This window comes from Erpetoichthys calabaricus, chromosome 12 (assembly GCF_900747795.2).
Source record: "Erpetoichthys calabaricus chromosome 12, fErpCal1.3, whole genome shotgun sequence".
NCBI lineage: Eukaryota > Metazoa > Chordata > Cladistia > Polypteriformes > Polypteridae > Erpetoichthys > Erpetoichthys calabaricus.
Window position 1 is genome coordinate 248,436 of NC_041405.2, and position 27,068 is coordinate 275,503.

Genomic DNA, 27,068 nt, shown 5'->3' on the forward strand with positions numbered 1-27,068 from the left:
TCTTCTCTGCTCTAGTTGCTCTTGTGCTGCTATGTCTTCATGGAGACCCAAACTGCACCCAGGACTCCAGATGAGGCCTCACCAGTCCATTATAAAGCTTGAGCAGACCATCCTGTGACTTGTACTCACACATCAAGGCGCTATATAACCTGACATTCTGTTAGCCTTTTTAATGTCTTCTGAACACTGTCTGGAAGTCGATAGCTTAGAGTCCACTATGACTCCTAAATCCTTCTCCTAAGGTGGACTCTCGATTTTCAGACCCCCATTGTGAAATCAAACATCACATTTTTACTTCCTATGTGTAATTCCTTACATTTACTGACATTAAATGTTATCTGCCACAAATCTGCCCAAGCCTGTCAGCTGTCGAAGTCCTTCTGTGAAGATTCAATGGATTCTTGATGATCTGCTAATCCACCTATCTTGGTATCATCTGCAAACTTCACCAGCTTGTTACTTATATTCCTATCTAAATCATTTATAGATATTAAAAAAAGCAGTGGCCCCAGCACTGCCCCCTGCTGGTCACCACTCTTAACATCAGTCAATTCTGATGAGGTTCCTTGCACCATCACCCTCTGCTTCCTGTGTCTGAGCCAATTCTGCACCCATCTACACCCCACATCCTGAACTGCCACTTCTTTTAGTGTGATGCCCACCATCTCATGTGGCACCTTATCAAATGCCTTCTGAAAGTCAAGATAAATAATCTCATCTGCTCCACTCTGGTTGTATCCTTTTGTTCTTCCTCATAGAATTCCAGCCTGTTAGTAAAACACGACCTCCCTCTTCTGAACCTACACTGACTGTTCTTAAAAACTCCTGTCCTTGTTGCTCAATCTTCTCCTTAATAATTCCTTCTATTAACTTTCCTGTGATGCATGTTAAGCTTACTGGCCTATAGTTGCTTGGATCTGCCCTGTCACCCTTTTTATATAATGGGATGATATTTGCCATTTTCCAGTCCTTCAGAATCTCTCCAGTGCACAGTGACTTCCTAAAAATACGTGTTATGGGTTTATATCTGCACTCACTAGCCTCCTTAAGAACTTGAGGGTAAATATTATCTGGTCCTGTTGGTTTGTTTGATTTCAGCTTATTTAATTTGAGCACCACTTCTCCCTCTACAATTTCCAAATCTCTCAGTACCTCCTTAGTAGTCCCTGTTACCTCTGGCAGGTTATCCACTTGCTGACTTGTAAACACCTTAGAAAAATGCAAGTTTAGAGCATTCGCTATTTCACTGTCTGTATCTTTTAATTCTCCTTTACTATTTCTGATGCACTTCACCTCCTCCTTGACTGTTCTTTTACTACTAAAATACTGAAAGAATCTCTTAGGGTCTTCTTTCGCCTCTCCAACTGTCTTTTATCCTCCCTGATATTCTTCTTAATGGTTGCCCTCATGTTCTCATACACTTTTCCATTCACTTTGCAGTCATTAGTCTTATATGCCTTATTCATCTGTTTCTTTCCTTTGCAGCTTCTTTTTTAGCTCTTTATTTACCCTCTACAGTTTTTTTATTTCCTACTAATTCCTAATGTAGGTACGTACTTGTCCTGCATTACATGTAACACATTGTTAATCTTGTTCCACTGCTCCCCGACTGTCTCCACCCTTTAAAGCTTATCCCAGTGTGTCCTCCTTAGACATTAGCATTTTACTCTTTGCATCTTCAATCTTTCAAAACACAGAGAATTGTATTATATTATGGTCATGTGACTCTAGTGATCCAATCACTTCGACCCCCTCAGTTCTATCTGATTATGACTAAATACTTAATCCAGACAGGCTTCACCCCGTGTTCCTGCTTTAACATTCTGTGCTAAAGAACAGTCACTGATTACATCTACAAACTCCTGCTCTTGTGCTCCACTATTTCCAAGTTTTTCCCAGTTAATTTTCAGGAAGTTAAAATCCCCCATGACTGTAATATCCCCCTGTAAACTTGTATTTTTATTATTACCAAAAAGATGTGCATTGAAATTATTGTCTGCATTAGGCGGTGCTGTAACAAAACAAAGAACCAGAAAAGTCAAACTTACAACTGGTGATGAAGGTGAGAGGTGGTTCGAGTGCTCTGAGGGACTCCTAAAGCAGTGGATATGCCCCCCTCAGACTGGGTGTGTTGGTGTTGGGTCCAGCTCTGTAGCAGAGGGCACTGCAATTAGGAAACTTCATGGTGTCGAGGGCGTAGTGGTATATGAAGGCTAACTGAAATGGCAGAATGTATCGCAGTATGAGGATATTTTGGCTTCTCATACCTTCAGTGACCTTCAGTGTCACATGGAAGGTGAGACTGGCAGACTGGGGTGGTGGTCACCATTTTTAAAATGTAGGACAACTGGTGAGGTTCAAAGTCTAAAGCCTGTGGTGGATTCTGGAAACCGAGACCCCATCTGCCAGGTGAACGTCAGGTCCTGCATTGTAGATTCAGTCCTCGCCATGGAGCAGTGGACCTGCCTGTCTTTAGATCTACATGTGAATGTCTCTCAGTGTGGTCATTTGTTGTGTAGATGGTGCCATGACTGTGATGTCTCACTTTGATCAGCTGCCATCAGCCTGGTGACATTTGGCTGTCATGTGACACCTGACTCGGGTCCTTTGATCTCAGGTGTTTTTCATGGCTCAGTCCCTGCTGTGTGCTGCTGGTATGAAGCGTCATGGACAGGAAGGCCTTTCTCTCCTTTTTATGGCCATGATGGATGTTGACTGGTGTAGCGGAGGGTCTGTCTGTGCGGATCAGGTGCGGGACTAAAGTCCATGTCACAATAGGTGACTTTGCCAGTCATTTTCAGTTGTAGTCTTCATTTACTCAATCCTAGCAGTGACTCCCATGAAGCCGGTGGCCTGATGTGACATTCCTAATGAATGAGACCAATTAGTCTGTGACTCGCTCTGATAGTTAGAAAGTGTTAATCAGAGGGTGGGCCTAGTGTTCTGGAGAACTGACAACCAAATAAACCATTGAGGCTCATCCAGAGGCCCAGTGCAAACAGTGTAGTGATGAGGAATGAGGGACACGCGTGCTTTGAATCTCACAAACAGAGGAGAGGTTCGTCTGTCTCGTGTCGTGTGTTTTATGTACTAAAACAAATGTTAAAAAGGCTGAGATTGGAGCTGAACTCGCTGCAGCTGTTAACCCTTCACATAGCACTGGTACATTGCCGGCTCTGGTGGGCAGCACACTGTTGGCTGTCATAAAAAGGATTGAGCACAACTGAGCTGGAAAGTTGTAATTCCGTCAGTAGAGTAGACGTGCTCAGTGATTTTGAGTCGTGTACACTGACGTGGCGCAGTGACGAGACCACTGACTGCAGTCGCCGAGTCTGCCATGCCCCACGACAAAAAGTCATGTAATGTGACATCGGCTTAAATGACCAAAATTCAGTCTCAGCTGATTAAACAGAAGTCACCTGATGTCACTGACGTGTGAGTCTATAAGGACTGTGAGTGAGTCAGTAGGACCCCCTGGACAAAGACACCATGACACTCAATACACTTGAAGTCCACCATACTGAAGTTGCTGAGTCCTGATGTTGTGTTTGCAGTCGGCTCACCAGTGATGTTTCTCTTCATCTTCTCCATTTTCTCCCGCTCTTGTTATTTTTCAGGGGTTCCAGTGGTCTCATTGATGGGTATTGCAGTGCTGCTGCATGCCCATCAGGTAGTCTGCCGTGCTGAGAACTTCTACCCATCAGAGGTGGTCTTTACCTGGAGGAGGAGTGAGGAGGTCATGAAGTCAGAGACCCCACAAGCGTCATGGTCACCCACTGGCACCTTCACTGCAGAGAGCTCGTTAGAGTTCACTCCACACAGTCGGGAGCCGGTGTCCTGTCAAGTGGAGCACATGACTGGCGCATCTGAGAGGAAATACGTCACAAGTGAGTACACTTAATGGGGGCTGTCATCATGAGGAGGTGAGGGCAACGTGGGGAGAGAATGAGGGATGCCTTTGAACCTCATTGAGTCCGCAGTGGAATTCTGCTGTTTAACCTGAACAATTAGGATGTGTAGTTAAAGGCCTTAAAGTGAACAAAAGGTCAGCTCAAGTCATTTCATTGTTATACGGCGCACTTCTCACGAGTATTAAACGTAACAACACCACAAATCTGAGCATCTGTGAACCAAGCAACCACCTAAGGCTCTGACCATCCGGGGGTCCCACACTCAGAGTCTGGAATTGTGCAGGGTGCATCTGGAGCTGGGCCTGGAGGGCAATCTGTCTGTCTTCTCAGGCTAAGAGGTCAGAGATGTGGAGCCAGGAGTGACCTTAGGACCCTTCAGGTTCAGCCTGTTGTCCCAGAGCGCTGTTAATGGCCGGTGTGGTGACTTTAGGAGGTCAGGTCACCTGATGCAGGTCATTATCCATCAGCCCACAACAGCCTCATCCTCATGGTGAACCTGAGGAAGGCAGTGGGACCTGATGGCGTCTGTGGATGAGTGCTGTTGGACTGTGTGGATCAACTGGGTGGGTGGGGCCTTTACCAAGATCTTCCATCAGTCCTTATCCCAGTCCACTATTCCACCCTGACTGAAGTCCTCCATTATAGTTGCACTGCCCAAAATGACTACCATCAGCAGCATGGATGACTGTTGTCCAGTGGCGCTTACCCCTGTGATCATGAAGTGCTTTGAGGAACTGGTCCGGACTTGTATCATTTCAAACCTCCCACCCATGTTAGACATACACCAGTATGCTTACAGGGCAAACAGGTCTACAGAGGATGCCATAACCACAACTCTCCATGCGGTCCTAACTCACTCAGAACAGTGAGGGAGTTACGTTAGGCTGCTCTTTGTAGACTTTAGCTCTGCATTTTCCACATGTTGAGCATTCAACTGGATGATGGAATGGCAGACATGTGAATTATGTGACATGAGGGATGTGAGAATTTTGTTTTTATCCATGGATGTTTTAGGTGGAGGATTCGTTTAATGCTGTGACTTAATTTAGGCAGACACTCTGAAAATGTAAAGGTCACTGAATGTGCTGCCATTTCTTGATAAGAAGACTGAGAGACAGGTGAGGATGAGGATAATGTAGAGGAGGAAGAGTCAAAAGGCAGAGCAGAGAACAGCTGAGAGAAAAAAGAATGGCTGGCTTTAAAATACACAACTTCACTCGATTTGACAATTTCAGGAGCCTTACAAGAAGGTTTTAAACACTTCACTCAGGTCTCCTCTTCATCTTCTTTTGCTTAAACTGTAAAGGTTCAGCTCTTTTAATCTTTCCTCCTAACTCATCCCCTGTAGCCTTGAATCAGCCTAGTTGCTCTTCTCTGGACCTTCTGTTGTGCTGCTATGTCCTTTTTGTAGCCTGGAGACCAAAACTGCACACAGGACTCCAGATGAGGCCTCACCAGTGTGTTATAAAGCTTGACAGGACCTCCTGTGACTTGTACTGCACACACCAAGGCGCTATATAACCTGACAGTCTGTTAGCCTTCTTAATGTCTTCTGAACACTGTCTGGAAGTCGATAGCTTAGAGTCCACTATGACTCCTAAATCCTTCTCATAAGGTGGACACTTGACTTTCAGACCACTCATTGTGTATTCAAACCTCACATTTTTACTCCCAACATGTAACACTAAATTAAGGATTTACGGTGCCAACTCCTGAGACGCAGTATTGAGGGAAGTCCTGAGGAACGTGACGCCTTACAAAGCACCTGAAAGTGATCTAATGAAGGGATGGCTCCTTAAAGAGGGAGCTCAGCAATCCTGTGTCAACTCCTTAATTTCTCTGTTAAAGAGTACAGAATTCCAAAGCTTTGGAAGGGTTCTAAAATTTGGACAATTCCATAAACTAACCGTCCACTCAATTTAATTGATTATTGTCATGTGGACCTTACAGAACACTTGAGAAAATGTCTGAGGCAGCTGCTCTTGCCTGCCTTACTCTACAGGTTGGCTCCTTTTTGGACGTACTGTGGCTCTCATACTTCATAGCAGTTCCACACATTTGAAGAAACCCGACTCCTTGGTGAAGATACTGTGCACTGACTTTACTTCGTCCTGATATCTTCTGCAGTGAATTACAGGAGTTACAGGAGGACCTGTGGATTATGGAGTGTCTCCTTCACAGGGAACAGAGTGTTAAGGTCGACAGTTCTATTTCTGCAGTACGTCACTGATAGGAGATTCACAAGGCACAGTGATTGCTCCCATACTCTTCTCCATCTCTACTCATAGCTCGAGGTGCAATTGTTTAGCTTCCAAGTTTGCAAATGACACAGCTGTGACTGACACCTCTAACAATGTGGCACACTTTGAAGAAGACGCCAAAGAGATGCTGAGGTGGTGCCAGGAGCAGAACCTCCAACTAAATGTCAGGAGACTGAGAGAGCCACTCACTGATTTTAGGAGGAATTCTGAAGCAGTACAGCCAGTGGTCCTCAATCCAAGGACAAGTTGAGAGAGTTGGCAGCAACACTGGAGAACTGCTGGGACTTCAATGAAAACACGACATACATCTCTCTATTGTAAAAAAAAATCCTGGAAGAGACAAAGACTGGAGACCCGCGCGATGAAAGAGAATGGCCACAGAGCGTCTCACGGGGACCTTAAACATGAGACTTTGTGCCAAGAGATTGACCCAGGACCGTCTCGTGATGACATAGAACATGAGATTCTCGCAAGACACGCCCTACTTACAACCAACAAATAAGACAACGGGCAGCAAAACATTCAGTCGTCTAAAGGATTTGAGCACACACAGATCCAGGGTCTCAGCGCATATAAAGCGTATAAGGACAATACGTTATTAATGAAACATTGACGACTAAGCAAAGAAGAAAGCAGCGCGGAGAAAAGAAACTCAAAAGCGTTGTGGAGGAAAATGAGCAAATTCAGAAAATAAGGAAAGTAATAATTAGCCTGGAACAAGTGGAATTGAAAAAAAGCAGGTCCAATTGTGCTCAGAATTAAAAGACAAAGAGTAAAAGACAAAGTCGAACTTCAAAATGACTTTGGCGCTTCACACATGCAGAGCAGAGAAAGCAGTGGAATTCGAAAGGCTCAAAAAAAAAAATGTTTGCATGGTACACGTGTGGAGAAAGTTAGAGAATATGAAAGTAGGAAAATTAGAATGTATAAAATAAAGAAAGTAAAGATCGCAGTAGCGCAAACAAATGGAAATTATTACTCGAAAAATGGAAAATAATCAGCACGGACCAGGTGTCATTGAAAAAAAAGCAGGACAATAGCGAGGTCAGAAATAAAAGACAAAGACTAGAAAACAAAGTAAAAGTCATAAAGAGGTTAAAACAGGGGGCCAAACACATGCAGAGCAGGTTAGGGATGATGAAAACTGGAATTCAAAAGACTCAAAGAAAAAAAAAAAAAAACGTAGGTGTGATACACATGCTAAGCAAGATACAGAATATGAAAGCAGAAAAAACGACAGTGTCAAACAAAGACAGTGTAGCCGCCGAAGCGTAAGGCGAGATCAAGCATGGGTAAAACGCGTGTCGAAAGAAATCTCTTAGTCCAAAAGTTTGTTTTAAAATTATTTAGTAAAAGTTAAAAGCAAATAATCCACACAAGAATAAAAAAAAGAAAAAATGTATCTTCTCTAAACTTAGCTTTTTTTGAGAAACTTTAGTTATTTCTGTACTTAAACTTCTTTACTTCTTCTTCTTTACTTAAGGATTCTTAGCTTCTTCCTCTGTATGCTTTAAATGTACGGCTTTGTGCTTAAATAAGCGCGTTATCTTTATGAGTTACTTCACACACTCAAAAAGCCCATAGGTGCGGGCACATGTGCAGGCACGGTCACGGTTTAAAACCGTATGCCTCTGCACCTTACACATGGCAAGGCTGGCACTAACTGAAGAATAATGTTTACTCAAAGCTGTTAGAAATGGCAAGAATATACCAATTAAATTCTACTTATGGGGGTTATAGGAACCTCCCATAGATTATGCGTTGTCATCTAGTAAAATATTTATGAATCTTATATAACTAGGAAATGGCTCTTACAGACAGTGAACATCACATTAACACAAAAAAAAGAGAAAGTGTTACTTGGAAATATATAAAAAAGGTGAATAGAGATTGAATATATGGTCATAGGTGATATGTCTGAAGTACGTATATAAATATTGTAAGCCTTTGAAGTTTAAGTCAGAGAATTTCTAAAACGGGGTTTACCTCACATGCATTTGTTGGTTACTTTGCAAAAAAAATAACTGCTGAGGATGAAGATCGTTTTGTCTGTGCTAAAATTCCAAATAGAGAGACATATCCTGAATTATGGTACAAAGTCATTAAACACACATCTTACTGACCTCATTTAAAAGATTCAGCATATTGGGACTCCATATATTCCAAATATTGTTTTTACAGAAGTTCTGAAATAAAAGTGAAACAAATGAAATAGCAACAATTCAAAGAAAAAAAAATCTTAAAAGTGTGTATCTGGAAAACCAAACACGTGGGTTGGCGAGCGAAGCCCCCTAGTCTATAAATAATGTCAACAGCGCAGCCAGTTATTAAGAGGGCTGAAGAAAGTGAAGATCTCAGCTAGCATCCTACATAAGTGTTACACAAGTCACACTGGGCGTGAAGTGATGTCTTCATTCCTGGTCTGGTATGAGGGGGTCTGTCTGTGACTAATAAAGATAACTGTAGAAAATAATCCAACTGGGGTCTGTGCTCAGTCGCAATTAGGGCTTCAAGAACTGCATAACCAAAGAACAAAATAGTGGAGAAGATTGTGAAGGAGGATGGTGAAGATGATGGTGAAGAGGAGTCTTCTGAAGTCCGGCCATACATCACCTTCATGTTTTCTTCAGGCCACAGAGGCCTTGTCAGTTTCTTTGGGAATCCCAACGTCTTGTTTGGCTGATGATCTTGTCTCCTGTTCTTTATTTTATTCCCTGTCTATGTACAGAATGCACCGCAGCTTCACAATAAAAATTTAACAATAATGACCTGAATACTTGTTATGGTATATACAATCTACAAATTATTCTCTATATTTTTATTATTATATTTTGCTCAATCCCAACAAGATGAATTCAGGTGTAGGAGGCATTATAATAAAAAGGCATGTCCTCTTCCCTTACACCTCACTTTTATAACAGTTGTTCACAGCATAGTGCTAAAATGGTTTTACAGCCTGGGAAAGGAAGATCTGCTGACACCTCAGAGAACATAAAAGGTTTTATTGTTTGGGAAAATGGACAATGAATTAATTCTTCATATTGACAGCCAGCCAATCAGAATATCTATCAATCACATCTTGCAAAACCCCCTGGTACAATTTTATAATAAATATGCCTCGTCTGAGGAATGAGTAGGGACGTAAGGATGTAAGGAAGTAAGGAAGGAGAGAGGAAGAAGAACAGATGAAGACATCGCTGGTCGTCAGAAAAGCATCATGAACATTGATTGCTAAATCAAACGCCACCCTGGGACATTCATCCTTGTCATCTGCAACTTTTTTGTAAGCTTTTTTTAAAGACTATATATATCCAGACTTTCCTATCAGTACCTATTTTCTATTCTTTGTCCCAGTGGTGGTATTATTATTCTTGTAATAAATACCATGCTGCTTTTAACTTTCTATGCTTTGTCTTAATGTCTAGAGTTATTGAAATAATAAGTTAGATTTCTTTGAGCACCTGGTGCAGCCAGAGATTTGCCATTATATTTGTGCTGCGAGGTTTATAAGGCTGAGAGTGAGGGCGCCACTCAATAGTAGGAACAGTACGTAAAGGTGTTTGTTTACTTTATTGCAGAAGAACAAAGCAGAACAAGAAAATAATTAGGAGGCAGTCAACGAGGTTGCCTTGGTATGATTCTGTGTGTGTGTTTACAACAACAACAACATTTATTTCTAGAGCACATTTTCATACAAACAATGTAGCTCAAAGTACTTTACATGATGAAGAAAGAGAAAAAAGACAAGTTTCTTTTATAAAAATTGTTAGAAATACAGTCAAATATATGATTCCGGGTACTCACATTTACATTCTTTGAGGCCTCGCATTAAGCACAATGATACAACAACAACATTTATTTATATAGCACATTTTCATACAAAAAGTAGCTCAAAGTGCTTTACATAATGAAGAAAAGAAAAATAAAAGACAAAGTAAGAAATTAAAATAAGACAACATTAGTTAACATAGAAAAGGAGTAAGGTCCGATGGCCAGGGTGGACAGAAAAAACAAAAAAAAACTCCAGAAGGCTGGAGAAAAAAATAAAATCTGTAGGGGTTCCAGGCCACGAGACCACCCAGTCCCCTCTGGGCATAGTGTGATGATAGTGTGAGACTGCAGACCACCAGGACCTTCTTCATTGTTCATGACTGAATTTGGTGGCCTTTTATCTGATCAGGCTATAAATGATGATTGTGTGGTGTTGATGAGGGACTTCAATGTACACATTGATGTGGAAACTGACACTTTTAGCAAATATTTAACTTGTGTTTTAAACCCCGTGGGATTTTGTCAACAGCCCGACTCAGTTGTAATCACACTGGATACACGTGAGAAAGCTGAACACAGAATGTGCACATCGGGGTCAGCACACCCTGACTAGAGCTGCTGTACATATTGTCTGTGAGTCATTTGGACCATATGGATGTATTTCTGTATTCCAATAGTTATGAACTGTTACTGGTCCTTCTCTCTTCTGTGTCTCCTCTCCATATCACTGCCGTACTGCCAGGCTGCTGCTCCTGCCTGTTAAAAAGCACCTGAGATACAATGGAGTCTTTAGAATCCAAGGACATAAAAAATCTGCCTTCATACCTGATGGCCAGCAGAATCTTCTGTAATAAAGTGAAATGGCCAGGAGTGGGTGGGTGTCCACTTGGCTGAGGTCTCCAGCACTTCATCTGTTGTCACTAACAGGAGACCCCAGGATGGATATTCTCTCCATTGATGTTGCTTCCCACAGATTTTATTTTGCTCTTCTCCGCTTTCAGCTGGCCTTTGCTTAATAATATTAATGGGTGCAGATGATTAGCTTCACTGCTTATTGGCTTTGCGCTTTAACGGTGTCTTTAAACTAACGTGTAGCTTTCTATGTGTAAATGATGTAATTTGTGTAGTTTATGTTTGCTTTTTAACTGCGAGTTTGTCACTCGGTGACTGGCACTACACAATAATAAAATGAACTGAACTGAGCTGAGTAGTTCTAGAAGAAGCCGAGTGACAAGCTGAGTGACTTCAGGACTGCCAGGTGTGAGTCGAATGGCTTCAGTGTCATCTGTGATTGTGTTGTATGTAATATGTGGGTGCTGTGTATTGTGTGCAATCTTTATGTTAACTCATGTCTTGATCTACTGGTCACTTCTTGTTTTGTTTGTGTGATTATTGGCCCTTCATGGCCACTGTAGATAAAAGCAGAACGATGGCACAGGACAGGGGAAAATCTCAACAAGGGCCTCAAGTTAGAAACGGGGGTCTTAGGCTGGGAAAGCTGGGTCTGTGTTGCCTGTTTGACGTGAGTGCAGTCAGGGAAGAACAACAATTCATTTCTTATATAGTCCAAAATCACACAAGCAATGGGTCAGTGGGCCTTAACAGGCCCTGATTCTGACAGCCCCCCAGCCTTGAGCGCTGGTAGTGGTTTGGATGCCAACCTCCAGGCCACCAGATGGCAGCATGAAGATCCTGACTGGACTGAGAGATGCAGTCCAGAAACTGCTGAGGACATCGGGCCCTTTTAGGGTCACAAACACAGAATCGCTTGAGGGGGCTTTGTGGGGTGTCTGCCTTATGTTGTAGCCAGGACCCCAGAGCTATGGAGGCTTTCATAAATTGAGTTTCACTTTGTCTGTCTGTGTTTGGACTTCGTGATCGACTGACAATCAGAACATAAGCCAAACATGCAATGAACAAAACAACACAATTTATGTGCACCATTAGGACAATACAAGATAAATATATGCAGAAGAGCGCAGGCTAAGGACAATAAGAAACATCGCAAAAAGAATCGACGTCAACTCAGCTTGAACTTTTTCTTTCCTATAGAAAAAAATGCAAAACTCTTAAAGAACGACATAAAGATCTGAGATTCATTCAGAACTGGCTGGCAAACACTTTCATGAGACGTGTGTTCTCTCGGCGGGTTATGACGTTAAAATGGCGCTCAGTGTCCCCACTTTGACGACAGCGTTGACTTTGTTAACAGTCAGCTCTCCTGTGTGTGTGTGTGTGTCACACATTACTGATGACAGTCTCATTTAATGAGAGTTTAGTCTTCCAATTGGGAAATGAATAAAATATAAAGAGTCGTCATTTATGCTGATTATTATGTCAGTTGCAGGAACACCAATGACCATCAGTTGTGCTGATATTACATTTACTGGCTTTAACCTCACAGTGACGGTCAGACTGTCCAACATGGCCTAACACAAGTGTTTCTGATTCTCTCCACATGTGCAGGCAGCGGGTTGGCAGCAGGAGAGATTGCTGGGATAGTCGTACTCGTCCTCCTCATCCTCCTCCTCATCCTCCTTTATAGATGGTATTTATCTTCAGGTAAGTCTGTCCGTCTGTCCATCTCGCTCTCTCCTGTCACTGGTCTCCTGTCCCTTGTCTGTCTGTCCACCTCCCTCTGTTCAACTCTTGAAGACCTTAATCCTGTGAAAGCTCCAGCATTTATCGACTGCCTGTTGAGTTTTATAAAGTTTTCTGGAGACTTTTATGTGTTTTATTGGAGAACATGAAAGACAAAGAACGTCCAGCGAGTTGCTGCAGATGAGTGTTAACACTGCGGCCAAACATGGAGACTTCTGCTGCCTCAAACTCGAGGGTCCTGCCACCCTGCTTTGTCCTTCCACTTGGCGACTGTCATGAATCGTCTCGTTTTGTAAGAACAGACCTGCTGCCCACCATGAGGGTCCACATTCTTGGTGTTTGTGACTGAGTTGCTGCTCCTGAGGTTTTATTTTTCGAGGTCAGTAAGACTCTCTTAACGTAGTCGTATGGCCGTTTACTCCCAGCACTCCGGTTAAACATCACGGTGATGTTGTGTTGAGACTTCGCCCTCTGGCTTTGACAGTAACGCTGTGCATGCATGTGCTCTGGTCGTCTACTCGGGTGAAGAACATGCGTAGTGTGAAATCAGTGAACAAACATCAGAGGTGTACCCCTTGATCCTCATGGGCTGAGGGGTGTATTTAAACATGATGGGTGGTACGCCAGTCCTGTGCAGGGCTGAAGGGCACCGCCAAGCAGAAGGCGAGTGACAGAAGCCTTGAAATAAAGAATCTGTTTAGCGTTAGTCGGGCTGTTTGCTGTAGACATTCTGAAACAGTGGGATGTGTGGGGGATCTGAGGGGCTCGGCTTGGGGACGGAACCAGAAAGTGAATGTCACTCACTTGACAGCACGTGATGGATGACACGTATGGTGCTGTGTTACTGTCTAACATATTCCTAACACGTTCAAAGTATTCAGTGTTAAAAGAGCTCATCGTCCACAGCTACACACTCACTGACATCAATCAGTTCACAAACTGGCACACAGGCAGAATATGCCAACCTCACGCAGGTCTGGTGCTGCACCACCGCTGTCTGCGCTGAACTGACTGACGTGAGCCTGACTGAGACTACAGGAGTATTTGTGACGTCACCCCCTCATTACATGTGATGTGTGTCTTTAATGCCAACTGACGCTCACACACACCGTGAAGACGGCAGCAGCGTCTTTGACAAGTAACACCGTATTTGTGTTTATTTCTGTATTTAATGGTGAGATAAGCTCCAGTAGAACTGATCTTCAGTGTCCTGTTAAGGCTTGAAAAGATGTTAGGTTGAGCAGACAAGCTGGCCATTGCTAAGGCTGAATTTGCTGACATGGAATGGCTGGCACTTGTGTGCCAATCAAACAGCCCATGGGCATTGCCCCTCCATAGGGTGCCCAAAGCAGCTGGTGGTTTCTGGCCATGTGGTATTCACTGTCACTTGAATGGTCACACAGTCTTGGACTGCTGCCCGATTCCACACATACAGGAGTTCTCAGCCTGGCTCTCTGGGAAAATAATTTTTTCAAAGGTGGACCTCATTAGTACACCTGGTGGACGTCCCCAAAACAGCAGTCATCACCCCCTTTGGGTCGTTTGAATTCATACAGCGGCCTTAAAAACATTCCAGTGGTTGATGGACTCTGTCCTCGGTGATTTCAACTTCCTTTTTGTCTGCCTGGATGACATCTTGATTGCCATCTACTCCAAGGTTGAGCTCCTCAGCCTGCATGGCTTGATCATCAGTCCTGCTAAGTGTCTGTCTGGAGGGCCCGTCATGGGTTCCTGGGACATCGCATTTCAGCGGAGGGTGTGATTCTTTTGCCTTCCAAAGTTTCTGCTGTCCCTGATTTCCCACAACCCCTCACTGTACGCACCCTCCAGGTGTTCTTGGGCATGGTCACTTTCTACCACCACTTTATTCCTTGGGCAGCCCTTTATTTGAGGTGCTTGACTGTCAGTCTGCAAAGCCCCCTGTCCTGTGGTCCAAAGAACTGCATGAGGCCTTCACAAACACCTAACATGCTTTAGCTGAAGTGGCCATGCTTGGTCTCCCGCTGCCCGATGATCCACTTGCTCTTACAACTGACGCTTCAGACCCTGCAGTGGGTTGGTGTTTGAACAGTGGGCTGATGATGCTTGGCAGTCATTGATGTTTGTCAGCAGACATTTTCAACCTAATGAACACAAGTACAGCGCCTTCAACAGGGAACTGCTGAGTTTGTGTTTAGCCCTCCACCACTTCCACTTCTTTCCCAAGTCCTGACATTCATTGTGTTTGTTGACCCTCAAACCAGTAGTTCCCACAGTGTTCAAAGTCACTGAGCCCTGGCCTACCTGGCAGCAATGACACTCAGCTTACATATCAGATTTCACAGCAGACGTCCAACATGTCGAGGGTAGGAACAATGTGGTGGATGCCTCACTTGGTTCACACTTGCTACCATACACTTTGGATTGACGACCAAGCTAAGGACCTGGAGATCCAGGCCCTTAAAAATGGCAGAAACCAGCCTGCAGTTGTTAGAAGTGCAGTTCGATGGCAGGGCTGCTAAGCTCCTGTGTGACAAAAGCACAGGTGACCCACACCCAATTGTCCCCAATAACTGGAAACGGTGCATTTTTGACACTTTACACTACCTGGCATATCCAGGGCAGTGGGCATCCCAGCGTTTAGTGGCCAGCAAGTCTGTTTGGTGGAGCCTCAGAAAAGACGTTCAGGACTGGGTGGCCACTTGTGTATCATCCCAGAAGGCTGACATACATCGCCATGTTAAAGCCCCTGTGACCCCTTTCCCGGTGCCCCCTCACCATTTTGACCATTGTAAAAAGGAACAGACTCGAACAGCCACCCGTATAATATTCCTGGCTGCTAATGGTTTTTAAAATACACAGAACTGTTGACAATACTGAGTCCAAAACAGACGGTGGCTTTATGGAATCGAACTGGAAGTGATGTCCTTCTGACGTCAGCCTGTGCACCGGACGTGACCTTCTTCTGGGTTCCGGAACTGGCATCATCATCACTGACTCAGATAGGTATTCCTTCCTTTGTAGAGCTAACAGGAGAAGGTTTAGTGTACCCCGCCACCCCCTGGCCTGGCATGGAATTACCTTTACTTGGTCCATACAACGTCCCCGTACTCGCACGTGTGTGACACCATGTTCAGTTGGACCTGCCAGGCCCCCTACCTCCATGTCACAGTTTTACACCCCTACTCACTGGTTTTGGAAAGCTTTGGGAGGATGATGAAGGTGTAAATGTTCTGGAAGTGAGGATGTAAGTGATCTGAAATTATTCATACTTGATCATACTCTAGTTCTTACTACTATTTCCATTAGAGAATGTTACCAGCAAAGAAACTTGACTACAATGGGTAGGATATCCTTGATGCTGTACTAAATGGAGAGAGTGAAGTTGAGATGGAATCAGTCACCAGTGATTCAAGTGATGAGGAGGTGGATGAAACTGCTGATGAAGTGGACAAAGAAAACCAGACACTCACTGATTGTCCAACTGATGATGAGGAGGCCATTGAGACAACCAAACTAAGCCAACCAACAAAACAAACTCTGTTCCATCATCTGCTCCATCATCATTGCTATGGTCGACGCCTGGCTTCTCTATAAATGGGACTGTAAAGCTCTCAATTTTCCAATTAAAGAGATGCTGAACAGGAGGCCGTTTCAGGCACAGCTGGCATCCTCTCTGATCCTGGTAAGAATCAATGTCTACTGTTTACCATATTTAGTATTTCCCTGAATATAATATTTTAATGTATGTTTGACATTCTAATGAATTATTTTCTTATCTAATTCAGACAAACACAGCTGACATCACACCAAGGAGAGGGCGACCATCTTTAGTGTCACAGGTGATACCACTGAGCCCTTTGACATCCATGACAGTGACACCACAGAGACCAGTGACCGCTCAGAAGAGACTGTCCATGTGTGATGGGGGAGTTCCACTGCAAGTGAATACTGAACAGTGGCTCTTAGACAGTTTTCATTTAGTTTTGTGCATAATATTTTCATTTCATGTCTTTAATAAATTATGATTCATAAACATATGACTGCTGTGTGATTATTATTCCTACTATTTACTGTTAAAGTCCTTTGAAAGCCAATCACACTTGGCTGGACTCTTGGTTGTTCTGTATATTTGTTCTGACAGCGCGAGTCACAATGGACAAATTTTGCTTCCAGCTAGGCCTGACCTCGCAATGTTACAATGTTTTCCTAAAAACTTACTAAAACATTATTTTTTAAATTCTTCATTATTTGTATCAGAGGCCTCCTACAACAATATCTGACAGGTGAAAAACATTTTTTGTCTTTTGTTTCTATATTTGGGACTTAATTAAAACTTAGCAGACACACAGTGGAGAGGAGAGCTGAGTGTTAGCATAGCATAGGAGTCCGACATGGTGGGCTCTTTATCAGTGACCTTAGCAGGAGTGACTGGCTGACCAGTAATGGAGGATTCTTCTTGCTGCTCTTGTCACTCACGCATTCCTAGCTGTTGTTTCTCCTCAAGTTCCTGGCGCTTGTCCATTTTGTCAACAGCGAGGAGCTGCTCTTCATTGAAAGTTGTGTTCGCTCTGTTTAGGACTCTTTCTGGTTTGTCAGGCTCATCTTTATCAGCCGCTGCTTACGTGTTTGAAGTCACATGCCAGCAGAGGGTCGGGGGGGGGGGGGGGGGGGGGGTGTGCTGGGGGTCTTTGGGGCCAAGAAAAGCCGGAAAATCTCCAGAAGAAAAACAATAAAGACGAGAACTCAGAGACTGCCGGTGCTTTACTGCTGTTCAAGGTGTTGATTAAATGGAGTTTATAATCCGAGTTCACGACTACTGAGGGGCACAGAGACCTTCAGTGCTTCATGAGGATTTAGGGGGTCCTGAGTTCTGATGAGGGGGACAAGTTGGCAATCCATTGGTGAACAAACCTCTGAGATTTCATGTAATTTCTTACACATGTGTGGAGTTGGAGTGGCAAAGTTAATTCAGTTATCTGTGTGTGTGTGTGGAGTGAGAGGATGAAGGAGTTGAAGGTGCCGCTTTGATTTATTAAACCAGATGTTTAGTGACATGGCGAGGGTCAGACACAGCATGTAGGATTTTATGGAAGTTAATTTGAAGTTTCAGTGTATCTGATGTGTATTTTTTTCTATTAAATATTAATTATATGTTAATTGTATACATTCATGCTTTTGTTGTACTTGGACCCCCAGGATGGGCAGCATGTGTTCCATGTTAACAACCCCAGGCTCTCATTGGTCAGAGCTCCTGACATCATGTAGTTGACGTTTGTCCCACTTCTTCATCTCCTCATCCTCACTCCATTTGTACTTCATCTCCTTTCCTCCTTCATGTTTTATTTGTCTTGATGTTTCCTTGTCTCACTTTTTCTCATTTATTTTCTATTTCAGTGAAGTTGACCCCACTTGTCGTTGGCAGCTCAGTTAAATCTTTACCCAGATTACTAGAGTGCACCCTCACAGGCTGGGGACTTAAACTGGTCGATGTGAAGTGGTTTAAAAATGACCAGTTCGTCTGTGAGTCCAACCTAAAATGGACGCTGGAGGAGGAAGTCTTGATGCCCTGTACTAGCTTTGCTGATTACTCCGCTGAGAGACGTCCACTAAGTAAACTCTGCTGTAATGGAGAGCATGTCCTTGAATTGGAGATAAAAAAGAAATCACTGGATCTCCTGACTGCGGTGTTCAAGTGTCGGGCCACCCACAGACTGACTTGGAGGACAGTGGAGAGGACCTTTTCAGTAGCAGAATACAGTAAGTGTCCGTCTGTGTGACCCGATTGTCTAATGGGGGTCATGATGTGTCACATGGGGAGGTCTGGGGTGACTTGATAGGCTTCATGGTGTGACTGGACAGTGCTGGCCTGTGTCATGTGGTCCAGAGGCCTCCTGCCTGGTCAGTCCTCAGTGGCATCCGTTAGTCAGTCACGTGACTCCTTAGTGCTCATTGGTCACGTCTCCTGTCTGGAGACGCCATATTACACTGCACACTCCGCTCCACTTCATGATTTGACCGTGTTGTAAACGTCTCTTTTGATAGGTGATGCTGAGGTCATGTGACTGTAGTCTGACCGCGGCCTAACAGAGTTGTTGAGGTGACATCGGTGGGCATGGTGGGTGTCGCAGTCTCATTGGTCAGTTTAACACTTGTGGCTATTAAAAGTCACGTGCTGTGTGCCCAGACATCCAGAGGAGGACAGAACTAAATATCCGACAGCATCTGCTGTAAGTGTTAGGAATTCAGCCTGGCCAGGGACCCTCGCGTTTAGTCTCAGTCTTTCATACATGTCCCCATGTGTCACGTGTTACGTCTACAGGACAGTCTGCATTCACCAGGACCTCAGAGCAGTGCCATCATGGCTCTCCCTGCTGTCTCCATTATTAGTCCATCACTGTGGTCCTCAACCTGTGAGATACAAACCTCTGATGGTGCACAAGCAGTTATTAAGGGACACACGAGAGAGGGAAACAGAAATAAGGAAAAGAAAACGATATAAACAGCATAAATGTGCAATGACGATCTGAGGAAAGTGCCAGGCAGCTGAGATGTGCTGATGGCATACATAAAGCATTTGGCACACAGAAGAAACAATTAAAACAAAAAAAAAATCCGTTATACTTTGCTAAAATCCCTAAATGCAATATTTAGTGAAGGGGGTTTAAAAATAATTTTGTTACTTTGAGACATTCAGTTCTGGGAGGTGATACACCAGTGGGCCCACCGTCTGCAGGAGGAGCTGTGAGGGTCTGGTTCATTGCAGTTCTGGTGGCAAGTGCCTTGGCAGACCAAAACTGACTCTGGTGACATGGACTGTGACCTCTCTGGCAGGGAAGGAGCCCAAACAGGTAGCAGGGTCTGCTGTAGATGATGTCCACCATTAGTATTTCAAGGCTCTGGATGAAGTTGGGCTGTTTTGACTGTCAGGCCACTTCAACATTGCTAGGAGGTTGGGGTCAGTCCCTCTGGACTGGCAAACTGTGGTGGCAGACCGGAGGGTGTGTTTGAACTTTAGGGGATTCACACTCCTCAGGCTCCCTGGGAAGGCCTGTGCCAGGGTGCTTGAAAGGTGGACACAGCTGTTGGTCCAGCCTCAGATTTAGCAGGAATTATGTGCGTTTTCGTGCCAGTTGCTGAACATTGGACTGGACCGGCTTTCTATCCTCACAAGAATTAGTGTTTGGGGTTCATGGGAGTATATGTGTTTTGTGGAGTTGGAAACAGCGTAAGACTGTGTCCATCAGGGTCTCCTGAGCAAAAGCTTGGATCACATTGCTGGCAGTAAGTCAGACTCGTTCCCAGTAGGTGTGGGACTCCACCAGGCTGCCTTTTGTCACCAATTCTATTCGTAATTTTTATGGACAGAATTTGTAGACGCAGCTAGGAGTGAAGGGGTCCAGTTTACTAACCTCAGGGTCACGTCTTGGCTTTTTACAGACGTTGTGGTCCTATTGGCTTCATCAGACATGCGCTGAGGTGGTTGGCAGCCGAGTATGAAACAGCTGGAATGAGGATCAACATCTCTAAGTCTGGGGTCATGGTGGTCCTTAAACAGAAAAGGGTGGCGTGCCCTCTCCGGGTTTTGATGAGGTGCTGAATCAAGTGGAGGAGTTTAAGTATCTTGGGATCTTGTTCATAAGTGAGGGAAGAAGGGAGCAGGCAATCAACAACAACAACCACATTTATTTATATTGTGCATTTTCATATAAACAATGCAGTTCAAAGTTCTTTACATGATGAAGAAAGAGAAGAAAGACACACTGAAATTAGGGAACACTAATTAACATAAAATAAAAGTAAGGTCCGATGGCCAGGGAGGACAGAAAAAACCTCGAGACGGCTGGAGAAAAAAATAAAATCTGCAGGGGGTCTGAGACCACCCAGCCCCCTCTAGGCATTCTACCTAACGTCAATGACCTCAAGCAGTCCTCAGGAGATTTGGAGCGGCTTCTGTGTCCATCATCCATGTGTACCAGTCAGTTGTGGTGAAAGGAGAGCTGAGCCAAAAGGCCGAGCTCTTGATCTTACCAGTCAATCTGCGTTCTTACCTTCACCAACGGTGTTGAGCTGTGGCTAGTGACAGAAAGAACTAAATTGCAGGTACAAGTGACAGAAATTAACTTCCTTCACAGGGTGTCTGGGCTCAGCCTCAGAGAGCAGGTGAGGAGCACAGATATTGGGGAGAAGCTCAAAGCAGAGCCGCTGCTCCTCCGCATGGAAAGGAGCCACTTGAGGTGGTTAGGGCATCTGATTAGGACACCTCCTGGATGCCACCCTTGGGAAGTGTTTCAGGCATATCCAACTGGGATGAAACTTTGGGGAGATCCACTGGAGGTATGAAATCTCTGAGCTGGCATGGAAATGCCTTGATATTTCCTGGGCACCACTGGCATTCCCTGGTACCCATGCTTATTCCACTTCCAAGATGCCTCACAACATCAACATTTTTTTCTGTAACACGTTTTCATAAAAGTGGTGTACTTCAAAGTGTTTTACAAGATGAAGAAAGTAAAGTTTCAAAAAAAGAAAAATATAAAAATAAAAATAAGATTTGGCAATACTAAATAACAAAGAATAAAGTAAGCTTCGATGCCTGGGAGGACAGAAAAAAAAAATTCCAGAGGGCTGGAGAAAAAAACAATCTGTAGGGGGCTCCAAGGCCACAAGACCACCAAGCCCTCACTGGGCATTCTACCTAACATAAATGATGTCAGTCAGTCCTCATGGCTTTCAGTCTCCACATGAAAACATCACATCAGATTGTCTGCTGCCCCCTTGTGGCTCTGCTGAGCTACTGGATGTTGATCAGTGCATCTCAGTCTGTCACCCGCACACATCTCATGTTACTTCACTGCCATGTGTGACTGGAATTCACAGGTGAAGTCTGCGCTCCACAGATATTACAAAGCACTGAACGTTTAGTTACCTTCGGCAAACACAAAACAAGCAAAAGCTGAGCCTCAGCCTGTGACAAAGGGGACAGATTGCTTCTGTGACACCATTAATGTGGACCCATTAATAATAATAATAACAGGGGCTCTGCTAGTCAGACAAGAAAGTCAAAATGATGGGAAGTGCTGTCCTGGGTGACAAGAAACCTCAAAGGTGACCAAACTTTGGGGACACACCTGAGGGTCAAAGGCAGGGTGGGCAGCTGAGGAGCTCTGAGCACAAGTGTGGCTGGCTGCTGATCTCTGCCCCCCTCTGAACCTCCTGTGTTCTTCTGGCTGGCCTGGCAGGAGGCCCCTCATGCTGCTGATTCAAGCCCTGGCACTGACTAACTGAGCGGCTTCACCTGCTGGCACTCGGGTTGTGAGAAGTGAAGAGAAGTGAGTGAGTGCGTTAAGTGTGTTAAGACTGTTGTTGTAAAGGCCATTGGCGTGGAATTCAAAGTTAGCAGGTGATATAAAGACCAAAGCAGACGAGATGTGACGTGTTTAACAAGCAGAAGGGCGTCTTGGACACTTGGGATCAGCTTACCGTCCTGAGATGAGGCACATGTCATTAGAACTGCCATCAAAAGTGTCGTCATTCTGACGTTATGTCCATCGACGCCCCGTTTATGGCTGACTTTCCTGTTCTAGATTGGCATGGAGATTTTGGGTTTTGAATTTTGGATTATGTTTTGTGTTTTTTGACCCCTTCCCACCTTTGCACTACACTGTATCCTCCCTAATTCTTACAGCCTTCATTTCTCCATCTCCTTTTCCTGCCTTTTAGTTGTTTTTTTACCAGCAGCTGTAACTGGGTGATGCCAAGCAAGCCACTTTACTGGTAAATCCCCGCACTTTCAGGTACCCGCAGCTGAGTGTCAGACAGTGACAGCAGCGATGGTCCTGATTTGGGGGCTTTCAGACTCCTCTTGTACCAGCTTAGGGGGGCAGTCAGCCTTGTCCCTGGCACAGCTTTACAGGCTCTGCCCATGTTTTACGGTGCCTGTGGATGAGCTCCGCACTGCCATGGCACCGTAGTGCTCAAATCTCCTTTAGCCTCCTCCATGAAGGTGGGTGAGATTTCTAATTTCTTGGTTTTCAAATCAGATCTTCAAGTGCTGTAGACACTTGTGGTCTTCACTGACTTGTGCTGCCCTGCCCTCTGTCTGTGCTACTGATAGTCACAGGGCATGTCGGCTCCCTTCATTTACAGCCCCAGGGTCTCGAAAGTGAGAGTATAAAGAGGAAGACCACCTGTACACGTGTGACTGAAGCCTTGTGGGACACACAGAAGCCACAGCGAAGCATTTTACATCCTGATCAGGTGGCACTGCTGGGTGGTCTTACTGCTTCATTCCTAAGACACAGGAAAGTAAAAGGCAAAGTGTAGACGAGCAGCAGGAACTGAAGGTGAGGAAGGTGAGGAGTAGCAGGCCATTCAGTGAGCATCTACTGGGGGTGGCAGCAAGAGCAGCGGTCACTGGGTGTGCTAAAGAGGACCTGGTGGTGCCACAGTGCAGAATGCAGACCGGTGACCGAGTGTAACAGACGAGTGTGGATCTGCAGCTCAGGGTCTGCTGTTTGGCTCTCGATTTGATGTCCTGAGTGTGCAGCTGGGGGTCTGCAGCCGGTAGGTTTGTAAAGTGAATGTAACATGTGACTCGGGGCCACCTGTGACCTCTGACCTCTTCTGTTTTTGTCATACAGTCAAACCCATTGTGAGTGAGATATGCATAGACACCACTCATAAAGGAGGTGATGTGTCACTGAATGTCACTGTGTCTGACTACCGCCGTCTGGAATGGACGATTGTGTGGACTGTGGATGGAAAAAACAGAAAAGAGGAAATGAGGAGTGAAAACTTTGATGAGAAATTAGAATTGTACATAACGGAGAGTGTCTGTCGTGTCACAAAGGATGAATACTTGAACAGCAACATCAGCGCAGAGATCAGACACGATGTCCTGAAGAAGCCAATAAAGAGGACCTTCAATAAAGGTAAAGGAGTGCAGCAGTGGACTCAGTGAGCTCAGGTAAGCTGCTGGACGTCGGCCTTCTGACTTAATCAGCCTGTCTGTGTTTTTTACTTTCAGCCTCATTTAATTGTACAGTCAAGTGCCTAATGTGCCCAGATCCTAGCAACATCAGTTTACTGTTCTGTAAAGTGGAAGGTCTCATGTTAGATAAGCCGGAGGTCCAGGTGACCTGGTGGAGGAGCAATGAAGACGGAAGTAACAAAGTGACCGCAGGTAGTGATGGCTGGAAAATCGAAAAGGACAGTGAGAAGTCTTATTATGTGAGGACAGCAGATAACACCTTCACATATGTGCAATGTCGTCGATTTGAACGTAAAGATCAGTCAGAAAAGAAGATGAAGTACAACTGTGAGGTGAAATACCCTGGACAAGAGAAGCCCTGTGTGTGCCAAGTCATGCCAACTACATTGAAATGTAAGTATGATGTGAACACGAGAATGTGTCTGTCTGCACCCCGCTTCTGTGTGTCATGTGACTCGTTGTCATCGCGAGGCCCGAATCCCCCCCCCCCAATTGAACTTTTGGACAGTCAGCTGACCACTCGGACATTTGTGTTTGTGCTGACGTGTCACTCGATGTCCCTCTTTATGAGAGTTGTGTCCCTGCCATGTCCTTGATGGTCCTAATAGCACATTATTTTCACACAAGCTGATTTTAGTAATTTCTTTGCCGTTTCCTTTTCCATTTAAGAAGCTCCCCTTTTAGAAGAGCACTTTGATTCGAGTCTCCATCTCTTGTGCTTCTTCTTATCTGACATGAATTCGTTTTTCTTTCCAATTCAATTCCCGGACAAACAGCAGCAGTGAAGTTGATTTTAAGGTTTACTTCACCTCAAGTGCTCAGTAAGGGAGTCGGTGGGCACAGACAGAGACCCCTGATGTGCGTATTTCAAAGGTCTGTTGTGCGATGCGATGTTTGTGAGAAGTCGAAGGTACAAATGTTATCAAATTAACTAAAATGGGTGACTGGCAGATACAAGTAACTACAGGCCAGTGGGCTTCATGTGCATCATGGGAAATTAATGGAAGGAAATATTAAGGATGGCATTGAGCAGCAAGAACAGGAGTTTAACTGAACAGTCAGCGTGGGCTCAGAAGAGGGAGGTCGTGTTTTACTGACGTGCTGTGAGGAAACAACAGAAGGATACGACCAGAGTGGAGCTTGTGATGTCATTGATGTGGACTTTCACAGAGCATCTGATAAGGTGCCACATGACAGGTGGGCATCAGACTAAAGAAGTGGCAGTTCAGGGTGTGCTGTGTAGGTGGGGGCAGAATTGGCTCAGACACAGGAAGGGTGACGGGGTGAGGAACCTCATCAGAACTGGGTGACCAGCAGGGGGCAGTGCAGGGGCCGCTGCTGTCTTTAATATTCATAAATGATTTAGATAGGAATAGAAGTAACAAGCTGGTGAAGTCTGCAGAAGATACCAAGTGAGGTGGATTGGCAGATCATCGAGAATCTGGTGAATCATCACAGAGGGACTTGGACTGCAGACAGGCCTGGGCAGATTTGGGGACGATGAAGTTTAATTTTACTGAATGTAAGTAGAAATGTTGGAAGGTCTGAGAATTGAAGGTACGCCTTATGAGAAGCAGGATGTGTGCAGTACAATCAACGGAGGCCATACTTAAATTATATAACAGCCTAGTCAGGCCTCACCTGGAGTTGTGAACGTAGTTTTGGTCTCCATGTTACACAAAAGACAAAACAGCACAAGAGAAAGTCTGGAGAAGAGCAGCAGAGGAGGAGCGAATGAAGAAGGTAAACTTCTAAAGCAAATGGAGATGAAGAGGTGACGTGATTGAAGTGTTTAACATGACAAAGTCGAATGCTCCAGTGTGTGTAGGCTGTCACTTTAAACTAAACCCTGCAACAAGAGCACAAGGACACCGTTGGAAACTTGTTAAGGGCAGATTTCATTTTTCTTAAGCAGTTTATGATTTTGAGAGTGTTGTCCATGTTGATGATGTGCCTCAGAAAGCTGGCATGAATATCAGTAGGGCGGTGAATTGGCAGGTGCTGCTAACACCTCCAGACCAGTAGAGGGGGCCGCATATGGGCCAGATGAGGAGAAGGGGGTGCATGTGGCCCTTTGACTGCCATCTGAATATAGGATTTGAGATGTGGCATCAGAGATGCACTGGCTGGCCGCTGAGCCCCCTGGGATGTGCCAGTGTCCATGTTTGAGGTAATGTGAGGTGTCTTGTATAAAACTGGTGCAGCAGGAGTGTTAGGATCAGGGTACGTGGGAGAGGAGGAGATAAGAACTTGAACTGCCCATACAGAGGGAAAGGACTTGTAGGTTTGTCAGTTTGGCCGTAACGTGACTTTTATGTTATCAGAATGAATGTCAGACAGGGGGTCCGGTCCAGTCAAGCTTGGCAGGAGGTCAGATAGTCACAGCATTCGGTGGGGGTCCAGACCTGAGGTTTGCTTTATGGTCACATAAGACCAACTCACCGCCAGTAGATAAAAGTGAGCACCAAGTAAATTTAAAAGTCACGCCCACCACATCGACACCCCGCCCACATCTTTACTGATTGGTCAGCCACCTGACTGGCTTGTCTGTGTGTGTCCGTCCATCTGAGGACTGAAGGGTCTCCTTGTGACCCACCCTGCTGTCCACCTGTCTGCTGTCCACTCTCTGTGTGTTTCCCCGTAGCTACTTTGAGGTCACTCACCTCCTGGTCAGTCACTATGGCCGGTCCAGTGTTTGATCAACTGTAGTAGTCGTATTGAGTGAACTCGCTATGAAGCACAAGGCCAGTGCTGGTCAGGTTAGAGCAGGTGGTCACTCTGTCCCTTTTGTCATCTAACTGCTGTCCTTTGTCCACTCCTCTCCACAGTCTCTAAACCTGTTATCAGAGGACCACAGGAAGTCTTGTGGACTGAAGATCTCTGTGTGCTGCAGTGTGTGAGCTCAGGCAACTATCCTCTTGAAAACGTTAAGATGAAGTGGATAAGGAGGAAAAAGGAGGGAGGAGATGAAGAGGAGGCAGAAGAGTGGCCTGCTAAAGTGATTGAAAATGTACCTTGGATGGACGTTAACGAGTACCAAGTGATGTCACAGGTGGAATTCAAACCAAAGTCCAAGTATGAGATGTCCAACATGAAATACTACTTCAGAGCAGAATCTGAACTAACAGAGTGAGATCCTCAGCTGATGATTTAGTAGTAGAGACAAGGGGGCTCCGCCCCCTGCTCGCCTTGCTCGCCTACCCCCGGCGTTTTGAACCCGTGCCCGCTGGGAAGCCACATGTGAGGATGACGCACGTTCACCCGTGTCAGTCTGGGGCCCCCCACTGTCAATACGAGCTGTGCTGTACTGCGTTTGTATATTCCTGTAACCTGAAAGGCGCTATATACAATAAATAATTAGCTTCTTGTGCTCTGAAGTTGTGTCTTCAGAGGTGGAAAGTAAAAATTAAAAGAATGAGAAAGTGAAACTGGTGAGTGAATGTGTGAGAGTGACCACATGAGTGGGAGACCTCAGGAGTGACCCGCTCAGGTCTGTGCTGGGCTTTGATCCTCAGTGGTCAGCGACTGCAGCTCAGAAAGACAGATGGCGAC

The 27,068-nt window shown here is 44.9% G+C and overlaps 1 protein-coding gene across 1 annotated transcript in view; it reads left to right on the forward strand.

Annotated features, from left to right (window-relative positions):
- LOC114661606 (uncharacterized) overlaps positions 1-26,893 on the forward strand; it is a 42,732-nt gene extending 15,839 nt beyond the window's left edge. Inside the window, exons 4-9 of the mRNA XM_051934747.1 lie at positions 3,618-3,887; positions 12,410-12,505; positions 17,921-18,283; positions 23,167-23,457; positions 23,553-23,909; positions 26,345-26,893. Coding sequence (XP_051790707.1) covers positions 3,618-3,887; positions 12,410-12,505; positions 17,921-18,283; positions 23,167-23,457; positions 23,553-23,909; positions 26,345-26,649 — 1,682 coding nt within the window. The 3' untranslated portion in view covers positions 26,650-26,893. The remainder of the gene's footprint in view (positions 1-3,617; positions 3,888-12,409; positions 12,506-17,920; positions 18,284-23,166; positions 23,458-23,552; positions 23,910-26,344) is intronic.
- Positions 26,894-27,068: the final 175 nt, after the last annotated feature.